The 21271-nt window shown below is 53.0% G+C and overlaps 1 protein-coding gene across 3 annotated transcripts; it reads right to left on the bottom strand.

Annotated features, from left to right (window-relative positions):
- Nucleotides 1–10885: 10885 nt before the first annotated feature.
- On the bottom strand, nucleotides 10886–19299 carry Grb7 (growth factor receptor bound protein 7). Of its 3 annotated transcripts, none has more exons than XM_050157159.1 (15): nucleotides 18894–19299; nucleotides 14862–15018; nucleotides 14607–14757; nucleotides 14276–14432; nucleotides 14043–14164; nucleotides 13866–13943; nucleotides 13536–13685; nucleotides 12839–12949; nucleotides 12568–12666; nucleotides 12250–12330; nucleotides 12038–12154; nucleotides 11822–11882; nucleotides 11622–11709; nucleotides 11436–11529; nucleotides 10886–11341 (listed from the first exon to the last, which is right to left on the bottom strand). In XM_050157159.1, the coding sequence occupies exons 2-15, from the start codon at nucleotides 15011–15013 to the stop codon at nucleotides 11114–11116; spliced, it is 1689 nt and encodes a 562-aa protein (XP_050013116.1). In that variant the 5' UTR covers nucleotides 15014–15018; nucleotides 18894–19299; the 3' UTR covers nucleotides 10886–11113. The 3 variants fall into 3 exon arrangements, with proteins under 3 accessions (XP_050013116.1, XP_050013114.1, XP_050013115.1); XM_050157157.1 differs by lacking the exon at nucleotides 18894–19299 and adding an exon at nucleotides 18635–18761; XM_050157158.1 differs by lacking the exon at nucleotides 18894–19299 and adding an exon at nucleotides 18635–18760 and having other exon boundaries at nucleotides 10886–11260.
- Between the last annotated feature and the right edge of the window lie 1972 nt (nucleotides 19300–21271).

Here is a 21271-nt window from a genome sequence, read left to right as displayed (position 1 = left end):
CCCCTCGGCATTACCACCAGAAGAGGGAAAACGCCACCGACCTTCATATGGCTTACATCACTCCCCCAGAGAAACAGTTCCCCCCCCCCAGCCCCGGGCACTGACAAGCCAGCTAGCCTTGTCTCTCCTGCTCATTCTCAGCCCTTCCTGACTTTGCTTCTGTATTCATCCATGACAAAATCCCTCCCCTTTTATGGACTAACCACTTTGGTTGGCCCATCCATATTCACAGCACCCTCCCCCCTCCAAGAAAATGGCCCCAGGTGTCTTTTGCAAAGGGATATTTTAAAACACAAAATCTTACTTAATTGAAATATTATGTAACTAACAAATGTCACATTGGCATAGAAGTTTTCCAAGGAGATGCGTATCACTATTCTCCTCGGCTTCTTTGTCCCCCTTACTAAATAAAAGTGAAGACTTAGTAAGGGGACAAACCTTACTGCCAGGCTAGGGTGTAGCTCAGTGCAAGAATACTTCTTGCCTAGTGCTAGCATGCGAGCCCTGGTTTCTAAGCCCAGCTGGAAGAGAAAGAGATCGACAGACAGACAGACAGACAGATGGAAAATTATACTTTTGAAACATACCCCAGGGCAGGCAGGAAGACCACAGGGATAAAGGTGGTCCATGATCCTCACTGTAAAGTTCCCTCCACTGAAAAACATGCTGGCCTTAGTGAGGCCTGGGAAACTGAGACAATTCAGACTTGTAAAAAAAAAATGCTTGGACATCTTTGAGGTTTGAGCATGCAGGAGCCTTGAATTAAGACTTCTGCACTCAGGAAGGAAAAAGAGTGGAGAGAGGTTTTATTTTTTCTGTTTTTGTTTTTGTTTTTTCTTTGGTCTAAAAATCATCACCTCAGCAGAAAATGAACCATATATACTGTCATGTTTTAAAGGGTAAAGATGCTATTTTATACAGAAGGCTGTTCAGGAAACCTCAGCAGTGTTCTGGGCAAAAAGATGGGGAAGTCTACATTCTTCATATGAAACCAAAGGCTGAACCCTGGCTACTCTAGGACTGTTTTCTAAGAAGGACCATTCATGGGAATAATAAGTGTGTACAGAGATGGGACCACTGGTTCTAAAGACGGTGGACTTGGAAGGGCCTGGAAGATGGGTGTGGGCTTTGACCTAGGGTGAGCTTAAGACCGCATCTGTCTTACCCAAGCTGTAACCTCCATCACCCACCAAGCCATCGATAAGCTCAACAGGTCTTTGCCCTTTGAAGAAGCTGGAAGTGTTGTTCCCTCTAAACATTCCAACTGTGGACTGTCTTATCCACTGATACCATATGACCTGTTACCTGAAATTGGAACGTTAATGTTTTGATTAAATATGTAAAGTCATAATGATGTCTACCTTCCAAGGTGTAGTGAGGTTTGCTGTAGTCTTGTCTAGAGAGGAAAGCTGCTTTGGGGGAGGGGTGTTAAACTGTCCAGTGAGAAATGTTCTGCTGTGAATCCTGTGTCTGCTAAGAAGGGCATGAACGGATAGGCCAAGAGCACACGAGGGCCAGTGCCGCTGCAGAGGAGAGGCCACTAAGGTCTAAGAGTTTCTTTGTCCTTATGCTGCATAAGGTTAGAGAATGTGCTGGCCCCCGGGAGCACACAGAACACTCCATGGTCTTTCACCAGGACAGCTTTGCTCCCTCCCTGTCTGTAAGATCACAGCCATTGGCCCTCAGAGTCTTAGAATTTCCCATGCAGTCCTCACCCTCTATCACTCCAGTGAGCACATTCCCGAGGGCACAGAGAGGAGCCCCACTGGACTCCCCAACTTGGTTTCTTTGCCTCCCCCAAAAGGCACACACACGCTAACATGGTAGGGAAACGGAGCAGTCTCTTAATATGATTGATGTGGCTGTCAGTGACTCATCGGTGAGGACTTTTCCAAGCCAGCAGGCCAGGCTCTTCCTGGTGGCTCTGCCTCTGTGGATTCACGGAAACCAAATTACTGTGGGTTGCAAAGAATTAGCAGGTCATTTTAAAAGCAGACATGTCTTCACCCAGACTGTGGTTTCGTGTGCTCGGGTTCTCAGTCTGTGAGCACCGGGGATGATCATTTTGGCTACTGGAAAAAACCATAGCTTATTTTTAATTTCTGGTTGTCAAAGCCACCACACGTGTGGTCTGTGGATGACCCTTGTCTGCAGAGTGAAGGAGGAACAAAAGGTGCTTTGGGGCTCAGGGAACCCTCAGCCAGAAGTTACCACAAGGCCTGTGCTATTGGCCGTGCCCCCTTGCCTGTGTTTCTCAGAAACATCCCCTGCCAGTAGTGTCTCATTTCCCTTCCCTGGAGTTTCACCTGAATCCCACCATTGGGAGTATTCATTGTACAGTAACTCGGCACTCTATAAACTCTGTCCAAAGTTCATTTTGAGTGAACCGCGCTAACCTCGCCAGAACATAAGGAATGCCTCTCCTGTATGAAACAGCTTGCTGATACTGTCAAGTTTTCTCTATTGTGTTTGATTTTTATCCTGATAAGTAAATAAATAAATAAAGTCCTGGTGTGTTTAAAATTAGTGCCGTAGCGATTCTTACCACTTGTCAAGGCTGCCGTCAGAAGACGGAGGGATTTCATTCTGTCTCGGGGAATATTTCCATAACTTTGTCTCGGCTTTTTCTTAAAGCCAAAGTATCAAAATCGGTGGAAATAAGTCAGGCGGTGGTGGCGCACGCCTTTAATCCCAGCACTCGGGAGGCAGAGGCAGATGGATCTCTGTGAGTTCGAGGCCAGCCTGGTCTACAGAGCAAGTTCCAGGACAGGCACCAAAGCTACAGAGAAACCCTGTCCCGTCTCGAAAAACCAAACCAAACCAAATAATAATAATAATAATAATAATAATAATAATAATAATAATAATCATCTGTGGAATTGCCACAGGAGTCAGGTACATTCTCTCCCTGTCACACGGCTGAGCCTACCTATCTACCTATGGCGCCCTGCTGGTCCCCGAGGACACAGCAGAGTTCTGAGTGCACACATCCTATCCCTGGGGATTCCAGCAGACAGGAATCTGGACACAGCAGGATCCGAACTCTCAGAAGAGCCTCCTTCCTCCACATCACTTGGTCATGCCATCCTCCCCTCCCGCAGTGGGTCTGGAGAGATAGGCGGGTAAGTAAGCCTTGGCTTTGTCCAATTGTGGGTCTCTGAAACAGTAGGGAATTCGGCCAAGTTACACACAGCCTGTACATACTTGGGGACTCAAGCCTAAGGTGAAGCAGGGCATGGGGGACTCCTAAAAGAGCGACATGTCCTTGCCTTGCTTGCCTGGTATTGCTCTCCAGACAGTTGGAGGAGTCTGAGGAGTCTGACTTCTGTCACCCTCAAGTAAACTCACTCAAAGCCATGTCGAACCTGGACCCATAGATCACACATGGACAGGGACAACCATGAATGCAGCCCAACACACAATCATGAACTTGAACAATGAGATTTTGTTTAATTTGCTGTGCAGTTCTCAGCTGCGAATTATGTCATAATGTCAAAAGGCTGGACACACATGTCTCCCTTGCCTGTCTTGATGAGGCTTCTGCAGTTTGGATCTAACAAGCTCAGTCCTTGTGCAGGTTGGTGGCGGGGTACCCCACCCCCAGCAACTCAATTGCCCTCCCTTTTGCTTTGAGGACTTGGCAGGCCAGTCTGCCCTTGTATTTTAGCATAAATCACTCAAAAGCAGCCTTCCCTCAGTTAACCATTAGGCCTGCCCCAAACCCACTCCCTCTCAAGTAAGAGTTGGGGGGAAAAGGGGAGACAGGGAGGCCTTGAACCCTTTGCAAGGAGGTGGGTGGGGAGCAGTTCCCTCCAGCCTCAGGACACTTTACATTCCTAGCTCCAGTGATCAGCGTTGCTTAAGAGGAGTGGTGGCCCTGCCAGAGAGGCCACCTCACACCTGCAGCCTCCCCACACCCCAGCACTCCACACCCAGGCCACCTGCAAGGCTGGAAGACCCAAACCTCCACCTGCAGGCAACTGCCACCTGAGGGTAACAAGGCAAAGGACCAAGTTCCCTTCCCTCTGAATCCATCCTTAAGATCCTGGGGCATTGACACCAGAGTTCCCGACTACCAGGAATGGCCTGAGGGAGATAGTGAAGTGGGATGTCCTACCCAGGCCATAAATTCTGCCCCTGGAGCATTCCCAGGCAGACGGTTGTTTGCATAAAAGCCAAAAGCCACTGCACCTGGGCTGGGGAGGCCCTCTAGGGAGGTAGTCCTTGGCTTGGGGGAAAGGAGGAAGGAAGGTGTCATGGAAAGTCCCTGAAGGACACGGGTGTTGAGTTTGCTGCGGTTTTGTTTTTAACTCTGTCTTGACCTGTGAAGTGTGCAGCTGCCTCCCTGTCCCCCAAATAACAGAGCCCCCCCCCATATATAATAAGCACATACACAAGGAAAAAGATGGGCAGTGGAAAGAATGGAGGTTAGGGAGTGATGTAACCCGCTGCACCCACCACCCCCTACCCAGGAGTGAGGGGGCAGGAAGCCCCAGAATTTTTCCCCCCATCAACTCCCCCTCCCCTCTGCCCCCTGGCCCCGAAGAGCAGCCTAGTCAAATAAACCACAGCCCTGGGGGAGGCTGGTGGATGGGAACCTGGGAACCAGGGGGGCAGGTACGACCTCCCCCACCCCAAGTTGGTCCCACCACCAACTCAAGTCCCCTCCCACCCCCACTGGAATTACATTCTCAGCCTTTCTGGCGGAATTCCTGCGTGTGTTGGGGGAAAAGCTGAGCAAAACTCAGGACAACTTGGTGCCTGTACTCATCATGGTCTGGTCTTCTCAGCCTTGCGACTGTCTGGGTGATCTCCAGCGAGTCCTTTCTGGATCTTAGTTTTCCCTGGAGTCTGAGCTCTACTTCAACCCCATTGCCTAGTAGACGCCAGGCCTGTCCTTTAACAGTAGCAAACCCAGGGCTGGGGAATCCCATTCCCTTCCCCCCCTCTTCACCTTAGGACTCCTAGGGGGCGGGGGAAGGTGCAGGAGGTTAAGGGGTGTAGCCTGGGATTCTCCCAAAATGTCTGGGCCAAAGAAGTAAGGGACAGAGAGGTACCAGGCTCCTGTCTCTTCCCCTGTAGAACCGTGCAAACTCTGGATGTGGGTGCTAGAGTGCTCTAAACCCCTTCTCAGGGTGGTCACAGATTCCGGAGTCCGGGAATCTGGAAGAGACAACGCGGTAACACGGGGAGGAGAAAGGGGGGGGGGCGAGGTGGGAGCCCAGGGGGTGAGGGAAGGGCCAGCTACATTTCTGAGAAACAGCCCGGCGTCCCAGCAGCCAGCAGCTTAACCCCGGGCCTGCGGCTTCACAGCTCTCCCCTCCTGCCGCCCACGCCGCCCGGCGCCTCTTGGGGGTCTTGCAGCCCCGAAGGGGCGGCGGTCGCTGCGGACACGCAACAGATCTAAGGACTGTGGAGTGGAGCCTAAGGGCGGAGGAGAGCGCAGGAAGGCGTGGGTCGCGTGACACCCCAGGGGTCCCAAGCGCCAGACCCCGCCCGCCAGCAGGTACCGCCCATGCCGCCCCCACCCAGGTCTTCCACTCCCAACCCCAGCGGAACGGGATCCAGAAGTGAAACCACCGGGGTCACAGCCCAGCGCCGCTGCTGCGCCGCGCCCCGCCCTTCCGGGCACTGCAGAGAGGTAGGAGCACCTCGCGCCCCCGAGCGCAGCTAGGAAACGGGGGAGGGGCAGGGGAAGTGCGCGGGAGTCAATCGGGGAGCCTCGGAGGCGCCGCCCACAGTTCCCAGAATGGCCGCTGGGTGGCACTGCAGTAGCGCCGCTGGAACAGCTCGAGAACTCGCAGAGACCCGCAGAGCATCAACACCAGGTCGCTGCGCGCACCAGCCGGTCTTAGGGCGGCACAGGGTTGGAGTCGAGACTTTGATGTCACTCCAGACTCTAAGGAGGGTCGGGGACCGACCGGACGTGTTTGGGCCCTGGCCACGCAACATTCAAAGAGCGTCAGGCTGTCAGCATTATCATCATCGTGCAGGCTGTGTTGGCAGCAGCAGGAGGGTAGCCAGGAGCACCGGATCACTTTGAACACACCTATGTGGGTGGGACACCGCGCTTGCTCTCCAATCTCAACCTGGTCTCACCAGTCGGGGACCTCTTCTTACTCTCTAAACCCACTCCAGGTCCCTTCACCTCCCTTAGCCCCAGAAAAATCCCCACCAAGTGCATCCCTTAGATACGTGGGCTTGGGTGGCTCCACAGTTTAGGAGCAGGGAAGCCAAAGCTGTGGAACCTGTATACACTCTGATGGCAGTAGGAGAGCCAGGTAGGTCAGGGTTGGCAAGGGCTGAACGTGCTGGAATCCTGTGGGGAAAAAAGGGGGGCAGGTACTGAGAAGGAATGAGGGGGTTCTACTATGTGCTGGAGGGTGTGACTCACGCCTTAGAGATGGACGGGTTAAAGAGTGCAGAAGCCCTCCGTTATGACGCGTGTGTGCTGTGCATGCAACGCATCCCACTCCCACTCAGCTTTCCCTGAGTCAGAAGGCCTATTTCCACCACTGATGCCCTAGTGAAATACACATATGCTGGTCCCAAAGGGAGGCTCAGGAGGAAAGCAGGAAGACAGCAAGTTTAGTCTGGACTGTAAGACTGATATTCTCTCTCATATATGTATGTGTACACTCACAAACATACATATCTCATATATATAAGTATATACACATATACACATAATCATTTATATGAGAGGATGGTTTAATTATATTCATTTATTATAATTTTTATAAGTATATTTATTAGTGTGCATGTATGTGGGCTGTGTGTTCATGCCATTGTGTGTGTATGGTGTGTGTATGGTGTGTGTGTGTGTGTGTGGTGTGTGTATGGTGTGTGTATGGTGTGTGTGTGTGTGTATGGTGTGTGTGGTGTGTGTGTGTGTGAGAGAGAGATGGTCAGAGAACAATTTGCCACAGTTTGTTCTTCCACCATGTGACTGGTACTGGTCGGGATGTCAGGCTTGGCCACAAATGCCTTTACCCGCTGGGCCACTTTGAAAGCCCTCAAAACATTTTTACAGGTATTTACTTAGAGGGAAGGTCACATGTCATGGTGCGCGTGTAGCAATGGAGGTCAGAGGACAGCTTACAGGAGTCAGCTCTCTCCTCCCACCAGGTGGTAGCTGCCACCCTCCAGCCCTTGGCCCATCCAGCTCCTCCTCCAGGGCTGGAAAGGATGGCGTCTGTCACCTGCAGCCTGGGCTGGTTGTTTCCAACTTTCTCTGTGACCCCAGGTGGGTCACATGCTCTGAGACTCAGTTTTCTCTGTGTAAAATGGAAGGCATATCGGTCTCTGAGATTCCGTTTGGCTGGTTGACATAGAAGGGGTGTAATCCCCTGTCTAGTACCTCAGGTGCTGAGGAGACGCTGGGTTTTCTTGGGGGCGGCCTAACTCCTCAGACTTGCTTAAAAGGTGACTAATCTTGGCCCCTTTCCTGGGATCTTGGCATGAATACCTCAGGAGTGGCACTGGGCATCCATGGGCAGTACACTCCCAGTTCCAAACTTGAGGAGCAGCCAGAAGACAGGCTAGTTCTAGGGACCATGGCAGGTGGCCAGCTGTGGAGGGCACTGATGCTTGCCTCAAGACCTGCAGAACAGCAGTGAGAACGGCAGTCCTTGTATCGAGGCCACAGTGAGCTCTGCGGGAGGAGGTCCCAGCATGCACCAGCCTGGAGTGTGCAAGGGGTCTCTTTGTCTCTCTTTGTCAGACCTGGCTCCAAGCTCCCTAGCCTGGCATCAGGCAAGCGTGGGTTGTCTTTGTCCCAGTTGGCCACCGATGCTGATGAACTTGGCCCAAGTGCTCCTTGAAGTGGCTGGACCTTTGAGGTCACCTCAGGCCAAACCTGACTGCAGAGACAGGCCCTACAGAGTGCCTTTAGAAAGGCCTGTTCTGAAGATTAGGATTTGTACCCGAAGGCCAGCTGGGGGGGGGGGGGACAGAATGTGCCCAGACCTGGCACCCAGGGCCAGTTAGATATCCCAGCTGCCCTAGAGCCTGCCCTCCCGGTTCCCGGGAGAGCTAGGAGTTGAACAAGGACCGTAGTGTAGCTGGCAAAGCAGCTGTTTCCTTACCTAGCGCTCAGCCGGTCTCAGTGCTTTAGAAAGGTTCTCTATTTTTAAAAAGTTGTGAGATTTTTCAAGCATATGCAGAAGTAGTGAGGGCATCAACAAATCTGGATCTTTTGAAAAATGAAGCCAGGCTGGACGTGGTGACACATGCTTCTACTCTCTGCACTAGAGTTTGGGGACTGTGGTAGTTTAAATGTAATTTGGCCCCCATAGTCTCATGGGGAGTGGCACTATTAGGAGGTGTGGCTTTGTTGGAGTGGGTATGGCCTTGTTGGAGGAAGTGTGTCCCTGTGGGGGTGGGCTTTCAGGTTTCCTCTACTCAGGATACCAACCAGTGTCTCAGTCGACTTCCTGTTGCCTGCAAGATGTAGGACTCTTGCATGCCTTTAATCCCAGCACTTGAGAGGCGGAGGCAGACAGATCTCAGTGAGTTCTAGGCCAGTCTGGTCTACAGAGCTAGTTCCAGGACTGGTTTCAATAGCTACCGAGAAATCTGTCTCAAAACAACAACAAAAACAAACAAACTATGTTGGACTCTCAGCTACTCCTCCACCATGTCTGCCAGCACGCTGCCATGCTCCCCACCATGGTGATAATGGACCAAACCTCTGAATCTGTAAGCCACCACCTCAATTAAATCTTTTATTTTTTTAAGAGCTACTATGGTCATGGTGTCTCTTTAAAGCAACAGAAACCCTAACTAAAACAAGGACGGGGGATGGGGGTCTGCCAGAGGCAGGTGGATCTCTGTGAGTTCCAGGCTAGCCAGCCTGGTCTACATAGCAAATTTCAGCCTAGCCAATATACAATGAGAGTCCTGGGAAAACCAAGACATCATGTCATCTCACCTGAAATACTTCAAATGAGGACTGGAGAGGTGACTCAGAGGTTAAGAGCACCTGCTGCTCTTCCAGAGGTTCCAGGTTCAATTCCCAGCAACCACACGGTGGCTCACAACCATCTGTAATGAGATCTGGTGCCCTCTTCTGGCCTGCACGTATATACGCAGACAGAACATTGTATGCATAATAAATATCTTTTTTTAAGAAAAAAAAATTTAAAAAAGGATTTACTTCACATGAGTCTCCCTCCCACTGAGATGTTGGTGTATTTGTCTCATCATGTAGCTCAGGCTTGCCTGGAACTTGCCAGAACAGTGCTGGGATTTTGCCGTCTCACCCAGCTAGAATAAGTCTTTTCAAGGGGTGGGGTGGAGTGAAGAACTATCATGCCATTACCATATCTTAATTTTTTTTCTGAACATTAGGTATATTCCTTAATATCATGAGAGTTAAAATGACCCCCAAGTGCTCATGGACGGGCTTTTACAGTGATTTTGGATTTGAACCATCTGGTTACCACACTCAATTTCTTACAGTCTGGACAGTCCCCATCTTTGCTGTTCTTGTCATCTCTGTTGTTGCTGAAGCAGAAACTGAGCCATCTCTTCTGTACCTTCCCAATCCATCTGTCAATTCAGGCGTTCCTCTAGCCCTCATATTTCAGGCAAACTAGTTATTAAACCCACAGAATCAGAGTCAAGTTTGACTTTCGGCAAAATAATGTCTTCATGGGGTTCACATCCTAAAAGATGAGTCTCTGCAACCGGAGCAGGAGGTCCGGGTGTTGTTGTTGGATACATTTATCACAAAGCTCCTATTGGCTGGGTTAGATGAAGGCATTAAACTCTTGGGGGAAATGCAGCCTGGCTTCAGGTCTGCACTTTGGAAAGGTCACTCTGGGCTGGATAGGGTGGACAGACTGGCAGGGGAGGGAGGCAGGGCGACTGTGTATGCACTCCCTGTCTGGCTTTCTGGGTGAGAGGCACTGTAAGGACAGAAAGCAGATCCAGGCCAGGAAAAGAGGGAGAAGCTGGTGAAACACAGGCCTGTGAGAAGTGAGACCATTTTCTCTGCTGTGACGTCTGTCAGTCTGTCAGGGGTCACTGTCCACCCACTGGTCCAAGACTTGCTGTAGACTCATCTTGTTTTTGTTTATGGGGAGAGGGAAGGTGGGGAGATGGGGTCTCATGTAGCCCAGGCTGGCCCTAGAATATTATTCCTACTGCTACTACCCAGGTGCTGAGATTCCAGGCATGTACCACTGTATCTGGCTTGTCTCCAGTTCCCAGGCTCTGAGAGATCTGAGTTCCATCAGAAAAGTCCAGTCCCTTGGGGCTGAAGAGATGGCTCATTAGTTAAAGGCACGTACTGCTCTTGCCGAAGACCTGAGTTTGGCTCCCAACATCCGCATCAGACAGCTTTTGGCTGCCTGTAGATACAGTTCCAAGGAATCCAGCGCCCCCTTCTGGCTTCCTTGAGTACTTGCACTCACACGTGCACATACTCAAATGCACACAGACATAACATATAATTTTAAAATATTTTTTTTAAAAAAAGAATGAAAGGGGGCTGGAGAGATGGCTCAGTGGTTAAGAGCATTGCCTGCTCTTCCAAAGGTCCTGAGTTCAATTCCCGGCAACCACATGGTGGCTCACAACCATCTGTAATGAGGTCTGGTGCCCTCTTCTGGCCTGCAGGCATACATGTAGAAAGAATATTGTATACATAATAAATAAATAAATATTTAAAAAAAAAAAGAATGAAAGAAAAGCAGTCTCTAGTTGCCCACTGTCCACTCATTCATTTAACCAGCACTGAGTGCCTGTCAGGTACTTGCTAGGATGTGCAAGCTCCCAGGCAACTAACACCATTTTTGTGCTCAGGGCGTATTCTGGTTCACCAACACCTTCACTCTGCTGGTCTTCTTGTTGTCAGCTCTTGCCAATCAGAACTCATGGGTGTATGAAAAAATAATCTTTATTGTCACTAGTATAAAACAGAGCAGATCAACTGGCCTCTTAGTCTGTACACAGTGTGGGGCATGAGGCCACCTGGGCTGCCCCTGCTTCTCTCATAATGCCCCTGACTGGAATAGTGCCTCAGGAGCTCCTGGGGAGAGGACCACAGATGCCTCCCTTCGGGACAGAAGTCAGGGATGGACAGGGTTAGGGGAGGGAGGTAAAGGTCTCAGAGGGCCACACGAGCGCAGCAGTGGCGCAGCACGCAGGGCAGGATGCCTCGGTTCAGCTGGTGGAACTCCACCAGCTGCAGCAGATCTGTGAACCGGGTCTGGCCGTCGTCCATGCTGAAGTAGAGGCAGCCCTCATCTTCGCTCTGTGGTGTGGCCAGAGGGCAGGTCAGAGAGCGGTCCCGGGTGGAGGAGCAGCCCACGGGGCCAGCAATCGGCCCCCGTTTCTTGTACAGGGAAAAAGGAGGAGCATCGTAGGGCTTCAAGTCACGGACCCCCTGGCTACAAGAACCCAAAGTAGGAGTAGGGGGCGTTACTCACTGGTAGAATGAGATAATGCTTGACTTTCTGCAGGTGGCACAAGGACAGGACAAAGCCTTGGGGGTTGCGCTGGCTCTCCCGGACCAGAAACACACTTCGGAGAGAGAAAACCAGATTACCAGAGAGTCCTGGTTGTCCCTGCCCTAGGTCTCCAGGTCTATTACTCCACCCAGTCTAGCCCCTTACCCATCCACCAGGCCCTGCTGTCCAATTAGCCGCTGGCTCTCCTCCCGGGAAATGCGTCCATGGAACCAAGGCTGGGTGCGGTGGATGGCTGGGGTCCGGAGAAGAGATGCTGGTTATTCCAGGAAGGCATGCCCGACCCCAGCCAAGATTGCTCAGAACAGCACCGCAGCCCACCCTAGGAACCCTAGACCACCACCCACCTGTGCTGAGACTTGACCCAGAGCATGGGGTGGGCAGGCTGAGGCGGTGGTTTGTCTTCTTCTGCAGTGGGGGGCATGGGATCCCATTGGCATTGGGTGTCGTTGGCATTCACCACCTCCCCAACCCCTCTTCCTCCCTCCCACTCCACAAAAGCTCCTTGGGCACTGGTGCAGCAGACACACACACACATGTGCACGCATACAAGATGTCCTTACCCTCCAAGCCTGGGCCTCCTCCATGGCGGCATTCAAAGCTTCTCGGGGGTTCTCAATGACACGCCCAGCATGGCCAGAGAAGTCCATGGCCACTAGGGTATTATCCGAAACGCTTCTCTGGGAAGAGAACAGAAGGAGGAGGAGGGAAGGGGTCAGAAGAGCTGCCCTGAGCCTGTATCCCCACCTTCCCTAATACCCCTGAGTATACTCACCAAAGGCGGAGACCCCAAAAAGGAAAGGCGCAGGTGACGAGATTGGGTTTGCTGATAATTCTTATATAACTGCACCCCATACTGGAGGCAAGGGAAGGAAAAGGAATTCTGAGGTCAAGAGAGCGGAGATGGACTGTGACACCCCTCAGGCCAGATTTCTCCAGAGCACAGGGCTGAACCCTTCCTGACAGGTATTCTCAGAAGGCCCCCCCCCCCGCCCCCCACATGGTGACCTCTTACTGGGAAGACTTCCTGAAGGCAGAGCTATGCCACCTCCCTCAGGCAAGGCTAACCCACCCCCCATTGTTCAGGTCTTACCTTGAAGAGACGGAAGGCAGTCAGCCAGCAGGTTCTGCTCTGCTCATCCTCACTGCAGAAGATGTGGAGCCCCTTGTGGCCATTTCGAAGCTTGTTGGGCTGGGGGAGAGGAAGTGGGCTGTCCTATCTGATCCTGTGCCCAGCTGCCACGGGGGCAGCGAAGGACCCAAGGACTGTCCCATCTTGAGGAACCCGGCCTATTCTGCCTGCGCATTTGGACAGTCCTTGGGTCCTTCCCCCAGACCGGACCAGGCCAGGCTAAAGCCCTCACCTTGACACAGAAGCCAAAGTCCGTAGGCATCCCATAGAGCTTGCGGCCCTGGGTCACCACATACGCATTAGACTCGTTCACGTCGGCCACGTACTGCAGGTGCCTCGGGTCCTGGGCATCGTGAGAAAGTAGGACTTGGTACACATAGGTCCTATCTCCGCGTTAGCGTCCCACCAGGTAAGGAAATTTTTAGGACCAGGGAGAGGCAGGGAAATACCCATCATGCACAGCGGATGAAGGCGGAGGGCCGAGGAGATAGCTCAGCTGGTAAAGGGATGGCTGTACAAGCAGGAGGGCCTGCCTTTAATCCCAGCTCCCACCTAAAGGGCTCGATGTAATGCGACACCCTAATCCCAGTGTGGGGACAGGAAGTTCTTGGGGCTCTCCTGCCAGTCAGCCTAAACTAATCTGCAAGTCCTAGGTCCTAGTAAGGACCCTGTCTTCAAAAACAAGGTAGACAGCTCCAGAGGAAGTCCACCTGAGACTGACTGACATTCACACACACACAGCAGAGGCAAATTCAAGTTCCCTGTCTTTTTTACCTCCATTCCTACCTAGTGTAGGTGAGCCAAACAGGGGTTGGGGTAGATAGATGCCAGGCATGGCCTGAAGACAGCCAGCCCAAGGGTGGAAGGGCCTCGGAGTACCAGTGAGGAAGCAGGACATGACAGGCTAGTGCTGACCCTCCAGAGCTCACCTTGGACGTGCCCTTGGTGGAGTAATAGAGGCCGGAACGACGCAGAAAGCAGAAAAATCGTTTCCAAAGCTTTCGGCCTGACCCCCGGCCCGAGCCCCGAAGCTGCAGGAAGCCCTGGATCTCGGGGAAGCTGCCGGCGTTCAGGAAGTTCTGGGGACAGATGTGAACAGGTGGTGAAAGGCTCACCTCCTCTCAGGCCTCCGGGGGAGGCGCGCTGACTGCCACCAGTTCACCGGCAAGGTCACCACGCGATCAGAACACATGGCAGCAGCGGATAGAAACACTGGATGACTCTAGGGGGGGATCGTGGATCTATGGTGAAGACCTCACCTGGATGAGGTCTTCATGGGATATGCCTGTTTGTGCATCCAGACAGCTGGAGACCATCTTTTCTGGGAACAGGGTATGCTGGGAAAAAAAAGGAGTCAGGGATCAAAGGTCAAGAATTCAGGCTGGGGATGCCGAGGGTATGTGTATGTGTGCACACCCAGGTTCATTCTCACTCACTGGGGGGCTCTTGAACAGTTCATACTTGGCGAAGTTTTTGCGGAAGACAAAGCGACTATCTCCACCAACAGGCCAGGCCTCCTGCACTTCCACCACGAACTCATGGTCCTCCACACCCCGCTCTGAGACCAAGGGTGACAAGGCAGGGGTTGGTAGAGATTAACCAAGCCTCATAGATGAGCCACCCGTCTTGCCCAAGACACTGCCCCACAGCTCCCTGTGCCCCAACTCACCCAGTGCTAAGTAGGGGTGGCACTCCACCAGGCCCCAGCTCTCATCGCTCAGGGCATGCGCTCGCTGGACCAGCATTTCACACACATGGCGAGCTGTGGCTTCTGCTGCCACCTCCACAGACCGGCAGGCCCCGTCTTCGCTGTACACCTTCACCACCTGCACCCCGGGAACCGCAGGTGACTCGGGGTAATGCCAGGCGGCGGTCTACTCTCTGACTTGTACTATTTTCAGGAACCAAGATACCCCACCGACACCAAAGAGACACCAGCACATCTGGCCAGGGCTGGGGCAACTCTGTCCCTGCTTCTCCCTTTTCCCCAAACGACTCACGTGGAGGCGACCGGAATCTCGAGGAAGCAACCCCCTTGCACCGGAGGAACCCCCAAGAATAGGTTTCTGTGAAGGCGGGCTGCAGAGCTCGGGGAAGGGGTTGGGGATGGAGGGTAAAGAGGTCGCCTGGAGCTCCTCTTCTCGAAGTTTCCTATGGCAGAGGTGAGGGATGGAAGCCCCTATGCGTTAGCCAGTGCTGGCTCACCTCCCTGTCCCCGGCCTTCCCTACCAGTGCGGCTCACTGCCCTACCCTACCTGCCGCCTGGGATGGGCAGAGGCTGGGACCGCTTCACATCCCCTGGCGGAGGGTTATCCGGGGGCGGAGGAGTCTCAGGAGGCGTCCCAGGAGCTGGGCACACATCTTCTGGGGAGCTGCTGAGATGAGGTGGGCTCAGGTCCAGTTCCATGGCACCTGTGAAGGCAAGGTAGACCTGCTGACGCCATGTGATGTCACCGATCCCTTCAAACCGCAGCCTCCTCAGGGCCCTCAGAGCCCAACAGGACATGCCCACTTTAGAAAGGGACATGGACTCCTGGAGAGGAAGAATGCATGTGTCCAGAAGTAGTCAGCCTGGTGCTTGGGATTCCGAAGCCAGTGTCCCTCCTCCAGCGAAAGCAGCTCAGGAGAAAGATCAGGTAGGCTCCGTGCCACATGCCCCTAGCTGCAGCCACAGGGTCAGGGCAAAGGTTGCTCATTGCACTGGGCTCTGCCCCAGATTTTTCTAGCACTTTGTTGCCAGAAGCAGTTGCCAAGCCTGTTGTGGTAACACCTGGCGGAGTGATGAGTGACACAGAGAGGCGGTGAGGAAGGACAGCAATCAGGAGGGCAGGACCTGTGTGTTCAGGTTGAGGGGGGGGGACAGAAGACCCCAGCAACTCCAAACTCTGTGGGCCTTCCCAGACCCTCTCATCCCGCCAACTTTTCCCCCGAAGCCTCGATGCTTAAGCTACCTCCTATGTATGAGAAGTCCTCTTGGTCTTGCCACACTCAGCCTGGTGCTGGGAACTCTGCCCCATTATTGTGCACCTGTCTTATCCCAGCTCTGGTCTAAAAGCACCTGGCACACACCAGAGTCTCACCTATGCCTTAGCGCCCACGGTGCAGGGAAGCCAGGACAAGTATCGACAGGCGAGACCAGGCAAAGACAAGGGGCAAGGGTCCCAGCCCTTCTCTGCAGGAACCAGCAGACCCCATGATGCTGAACCAGGCAGGACCCAAACAAAATACCAATCCTAGCACCCTGCCTGTTCTCCAGACCATGCACCAGAACTGTGAGACTGCCCAGAACAGTCACCAGGATAGGACAAACACTTGACTCTTCTGCAAGGGCATGAAGGAATCTGGGGGACAGGTGAGTCAGGGCGGGGCGGGACTGCTATGCCCTAGGCTCTCCATTCAACTTTGACTCATCCATAGGACTTCCTGGCTGAGGAGGAACACAAACAACCTGCCTCTGCCCTCAGTCCCTGACTCCCCAACCTACAGGTAACCTGGGAGCAAGGGGTGCGAACTGGAGAAAGATGAAGATGTGGGGAGGAGCAGCCGGAGGCTCCTCTGACATCACCCTCCCCACCCTTGGCCAGTGTCCAGCCCAGGTGGGACTAATTGTCTTCTGCCCACCTTAGTACCAAAACATCACCCTGCCTATAACCCAGAGAGGTGGGAGGAAATGCCCGGCCTGGATCCAGGAGCCTATCAGGATTGGAGCCCACCTCCCGGTGGTGTGCAAGTACCATCCAGGTCTTCCGAGCCTGGGTCTGGAACCTACAACTCTCTTTGCTGTTAACTACCCTGAGGATGTAGGCGATGCATCTGGCCTTGGGGACTCCTATGTATTGCTCTGTGGAAGAAGGTCTCTGGGATGTACTGACTGAGGGACCAGAGAGGAGGTAAAATACCCAAGAGGGCCAGACAGTGGTGGTGCACGCCTTAATCCCAGCACTCTACTCGGGAGGCAGAGGCAGGCCGATCTTTGTGAGTTCGAGGCCAGCTTGGTCTACAAGAGCTAGTTCCAGGACAGGCTCCAAAGCTACAAAGAAACCCTACCTCAAAAAACCAAACCAAACCAAACAAACAAACAAACAAAAAAAACACCCAAGAGGACAGGCAGACAGACCAACAGAGCAAAACACTCCCAGAAGAGCCGAGCAGAACAAGCAAGGCACACCTGACACTTAGCATCCTCAAGACACCAAGCAAGGGGCATCAACACCGGGCACCCACTCCCACCCATTTGACCTTCATTTCAGGGAAAGATGGGGGGGGTGTTTCTGCCGGGATGACCCTCCCTCAAGGTGAGAAAACAACACTCAGCTGGACAGGTGTTTGAAAGGAGAGGTAGGGGCTGGAGAGATGGCTCAGTGGTTAAGAGCATTGTGTGCTCTTCCAAAGGACCCGAGTTCGATTCCCAGCAACCACATGGTGGCTCACAACCATCTGTAATGAGGTCTGGTGTCCTCTTCTAGCAGGCATATATGCAAACAGAATATTGTATCCATAATAAATAAATAAATTAATTAAAAAAAAGAAAGGAGAGGTAGTAGATTCAAGTCAGATTACGGTCTAATGTCAGAAGCCCAGGTGCAGACTGCGCTAGGGTGAGCTTCCAGATCCCTCCACCCCACCCTTCAGCTGGAGAAGGCTAGAAGCAGTCAGGTACCCAAAAGGTAAGATGGGGCAGCGGAGCCTGCTGCGGGCCCAGCAGCCTAAGCCAAGCTTCCGTTGGAGGAGTTGGTCCCCCAACAAACTAGTCCTCCCAACCAGGCCTCTCCAGCCCCAGCAGCTCCTGCCCCACCCTCCCTCCTACTCTCCCAGCTGCCTTGTTTACTTCCTGAATCTTGCCCCACCTAGCAAACCCCAAGGCAAGTGGCAAGGCCTAAACGTTTGAAGCCAACAGCAAACAAGGCCACCACCATCCACTCTTCCCAGGTTTAGGGGAGGGCTTGGTGAGCTAGTAGCCCGGGCAGCCTGAAGTCTGTCCGGTTCCGGTCCAGTACAACCAAGCCAACCTCCCCTCAGGACTTAGAGAAGGAAGATGGGACTTAACCTTTAGAGGTGCTGGGACCAGATGAGGAGGTAGGAAACCCTTAGTTGACCCGAAGTTGATGCTCCGCCCACTCCGCTCAAGAAAAAAAACATCCAATGGAATAAAGGGGGGCGGGACAACTCTTTTAATGTTTAATTTGGGAAGAATGCTCGAGTTCCCTGTAGAGTTAGTTAATCATTATTTTGCCTTTGGGGAGGTATACAACAACACACACACACAACACACACACGAGGGAGAGCAGAGTCCAAGCTAGCAACCAGGAGGCGTTGCATTCTTGGGGGGCAAAAGCAAAAAAAGCTGAAAATACTACCATCTGGCCCTCAGGTGCACTCTGTCCCCTCCTGCCTAGGTCTCTCCCCAGCGTCAGCCTCAAGGCAGGCCCACACGCCACGCCACACACTCTCCTCCTGCCCCAGCCCTGCAGCCCCTTCGCACAGCACCGGCGCCTCCCGTCTTTGTCCACTAGCATCCGCAGCCAGGGCTCCTCAGCCCGCCGGGCTTCCACATCCGAGGTGGCAAAACGACGACGTGGAGAGGCGGAGTTCCACCTTTGCGGGAGTCCCTCTCCTTTACTCCCTCCAAATGGGAACCCCAGATTGTAGGAAACTGAGCTCAGCAAGGTGGTGAAGGGCCACCTCCGGATTCCCCCACCCCATCCCCCAACTAGTTGATCCTGAGTAGAAAGAACTAGTTTTAGCCGGAAAGTCCAGATTTCCGGAGGTGATTGAGACCCTACGAATTCCCTGGGTGAGAAGGAGGGAGTGTGAGAGGCACAAAATGAAAACACAGGAGGTCGGGGGCGGGAGGAGGGGCGGGGGGGGGGCAGGGAAGCAAGATGAGGAAGGTGAAGGATTCGAGATGCTGAGCAACAAACAAAACAGCACAGTGAAAACGCTAGCGAGCATCAGGAGAATGAATCTTTCCTTAGGGACCCAGCCCTAACCTGCAGCCCACCACAAAGATGAAGTTCCTGCTTCTTACCCAGACCTTGAAAGTCCGCACACCTGCCTGAGGCCACCGGTTTAGGGAAAAGACTCCAGGCCTTAACTACCACCTCCCCCCGCCGCGCGCGCGCCTGTGGCCTGACCTCACCAAGCGAGGACATGGGGGGGGGGGCTGGCAGCCTCCGTGCCATCTACCTGGGCAGCGGGCCAGATCAGCCCGAGGCGGGCACAACCTGAGGCCCTGGTGAGGCTGGGGGTAGGAGTAAATTGTCTGAGACCGATCTAGGTCGCCTTACCTGGAGGAACTCTAGTAGAAGGAGCCGGACACCGGGCGCAAAAGTGAGGCTCTGTCTAGGGATCCCAAGCGCTTGGATTTGATTTCAAATCCACTCTCTCTTCTCTACTGGTGGTTGGAGGGTATCACGCCTTTGGATGATGAGGCGGGAGAATATGGAGAGAACCTTGCGTATCCAGATTCCAGGCTCAGGGAAACTAAAATTATCTTGGGCAGGTGAGGGCGGGGCCTAAGAGGCGCCCTGGAGAAGGAAGCGCTGGAGGAGGGGTGGAGACTCCTCACAAATGCACCGCCTGGGATTGTTCTTGCCCTTCCTACTGGGCAGCAGGTGCCAGGAGAGAGAGCAGGTGCCTAGGGAGAGACAGGGAAGAGTCAAAAAGAACAGGCTGGAAAGAGAAAAATCTAGTCTGGTGTCTGTTGGTTAGATAAGAAATGGTCCCGCCCACTTCTACTTGTCCCTCGATGAGGGTCAGTTCATTGGTCAAGCTAAGGGGCCGTCTTCTGCTCACCCCCATCCCCCCACCCCCAGCCAGGACAAAGGGCACTCTGCTTAAGAGGGAAGCCTGAAGAGATGCTCTGCCCTTTGACCTCCAGCTACAGTCTAGCCACCCAGGCTGTTGCCCTGGCCCCTCTGAGAGACCCAAAGTACACCCTCCCTTCCTAGCCAAGGCTAGGGTCTCACTTGCCCAGTTTCAAATCTAAGAGTGGCTAAGTGGCCTGGTGGGAGGGGCCACGGTGCCCTGGCGACTGTTGTGAGCCAGTGCAAGAGATTCCTGTTCGAACAGGAACTTCAGCTTTCTGGGTCAGCCCCTCAGCAAACATTGGGGGATCAGAAAGAGGGGCTGAGAAACCGGGATCAAAGACAGCGGGCCACCTCCCAGCTTCCTGTGGGTGGCAGTTAAGAAAAACAAACAAGGGCTGGAGAGATGGCTCAGCGGTTAAGAGCATTGCCTGTTCTTCCAAAGGTTCTGAGTTCAATTCCCAGCAACCACATGGTGGCTCACAACCATCTGTAATGAGGTCTGGCGCCCTCTTCTGGCTTTTAAGCATACATGCAGACAGAAAGAATATTGTATACATAATAAATAAATATTTAAAAAAAAGAACGAGGAACGCAGTGGCTGGACTGGATAGCACCTCTGGCAGAGCTGGATAACACATCTTTAAAAAAAGAAAAGAAAAGAAAAACAAACAAGACACGAGTTGATAAGGGGTCTGCCCAGAGGAAGTGCAGCCTCAACTTTTCGCTTGAAAAGCTGGCTGTGGAGGTGCATGCCTTTAATCCCAGCACTCTATAGGCAGAGGCTGGTGGATCTCTGAGCGTTCTATACCAACCTGATCTACATGGCAAGTCCCTGGACAGGGGGGACTATACAGAGAAACATTGTCTCAAAAAAAAGCAAAAGCAAAAACAAACAAAAACGAAGAAAGAAAAAAGAAAGATTTAGTATGAATGGTGAAAAGCAAAGAAACGGGGAAGGGGGCACGGTAGCATGGGCAGGGGAAAAAAAAAAAAAAAAAGACCGCACAGGAGACATCATATCCAACCATGGAAGCACTTAGCAGATCCGGGCTTGGGGAACAACAAAACCAGACCCGCCCTTAGTCTGCTGCAACCCAGTCAGGGAGACTGACCTTTTAGAGCCACACAAATAGGAAATGACAAGGGACAAGTACGCCAGGTGAGTGACTCACAGCTGGCAGGAAAGGCCTTCTTTCTGTGGAAGTGAGGGAAAGCCGAGGAGCTGCTGCCGGAGGATGGGAACAAGAAGGGTTAACCATCCCTGGTGAAGGAACAAACACAGAAGACGCTGCTAGGCGGGAACACGGAACGCAGAGCTAAGGGGGTGGGGGTGGACAGGAAAAGCGGCCACGCCGGTGAGCCTGGGCAGGTTGTGCAGGTTGAGAGGGTGGAGAAAAACCTCGCCGTTCTTAAAAGGCGGGAACCCACGTCTCCCAAGCTGCTATGGAAAACACGGCTCCTTGGGCCCCTGCTCAGCCAGCTGCTGGAGTCTGCATCTCTGAGGCAGAGCCCCAGGAATGTGTGGTATTGACCAGCCCTCGGGTGGCTGTTTTGCAAACCAGTTTTGAGAGCCATCCATCCTGTGTGTCCAGACTGGCAGGAGTGGTGGGCAGAAGCCAGACCCTACAGGTTGTATCTGGTCCCAAGGAGAGACACAGATCACTGCACTTGGAAAGATCATTGTAGATCCCTCAGGATGTTGAAGGCTGGAGGGAAGCCAGACCGAGTGATGTAGAATTCCATTTCTTTCTTTAATAAAGACTTTTGTTATTATTTATGTGCACATGCCTGTGTGTGCGTTACACTGTGTGGGTTCCTGCAGATCTCGCACAGTTGGAGTTATAGGTAGTTTGATT

The sequence above is a fragment of the Alexandromys fortis genome, unplaced genomic scaffold (genome assembly GCF_014885135.2).
Source record: "Alexandromys fortis isolate MF-2015 unplaced genomic scaffold, M_Fortis_MF-2015_v1.1 scaffold_31, whole genome shotgun sequence".
Classification (NCBI taxonomy): Eukaryota; Metazoa; Chordata; class Mammalia; order Rodentia; family Cricetidae; genus Alexandromys; species Alexandromys fortis.
This window is presented reverse-complemented; position numbering and strand designations above follow the sequence as displayed.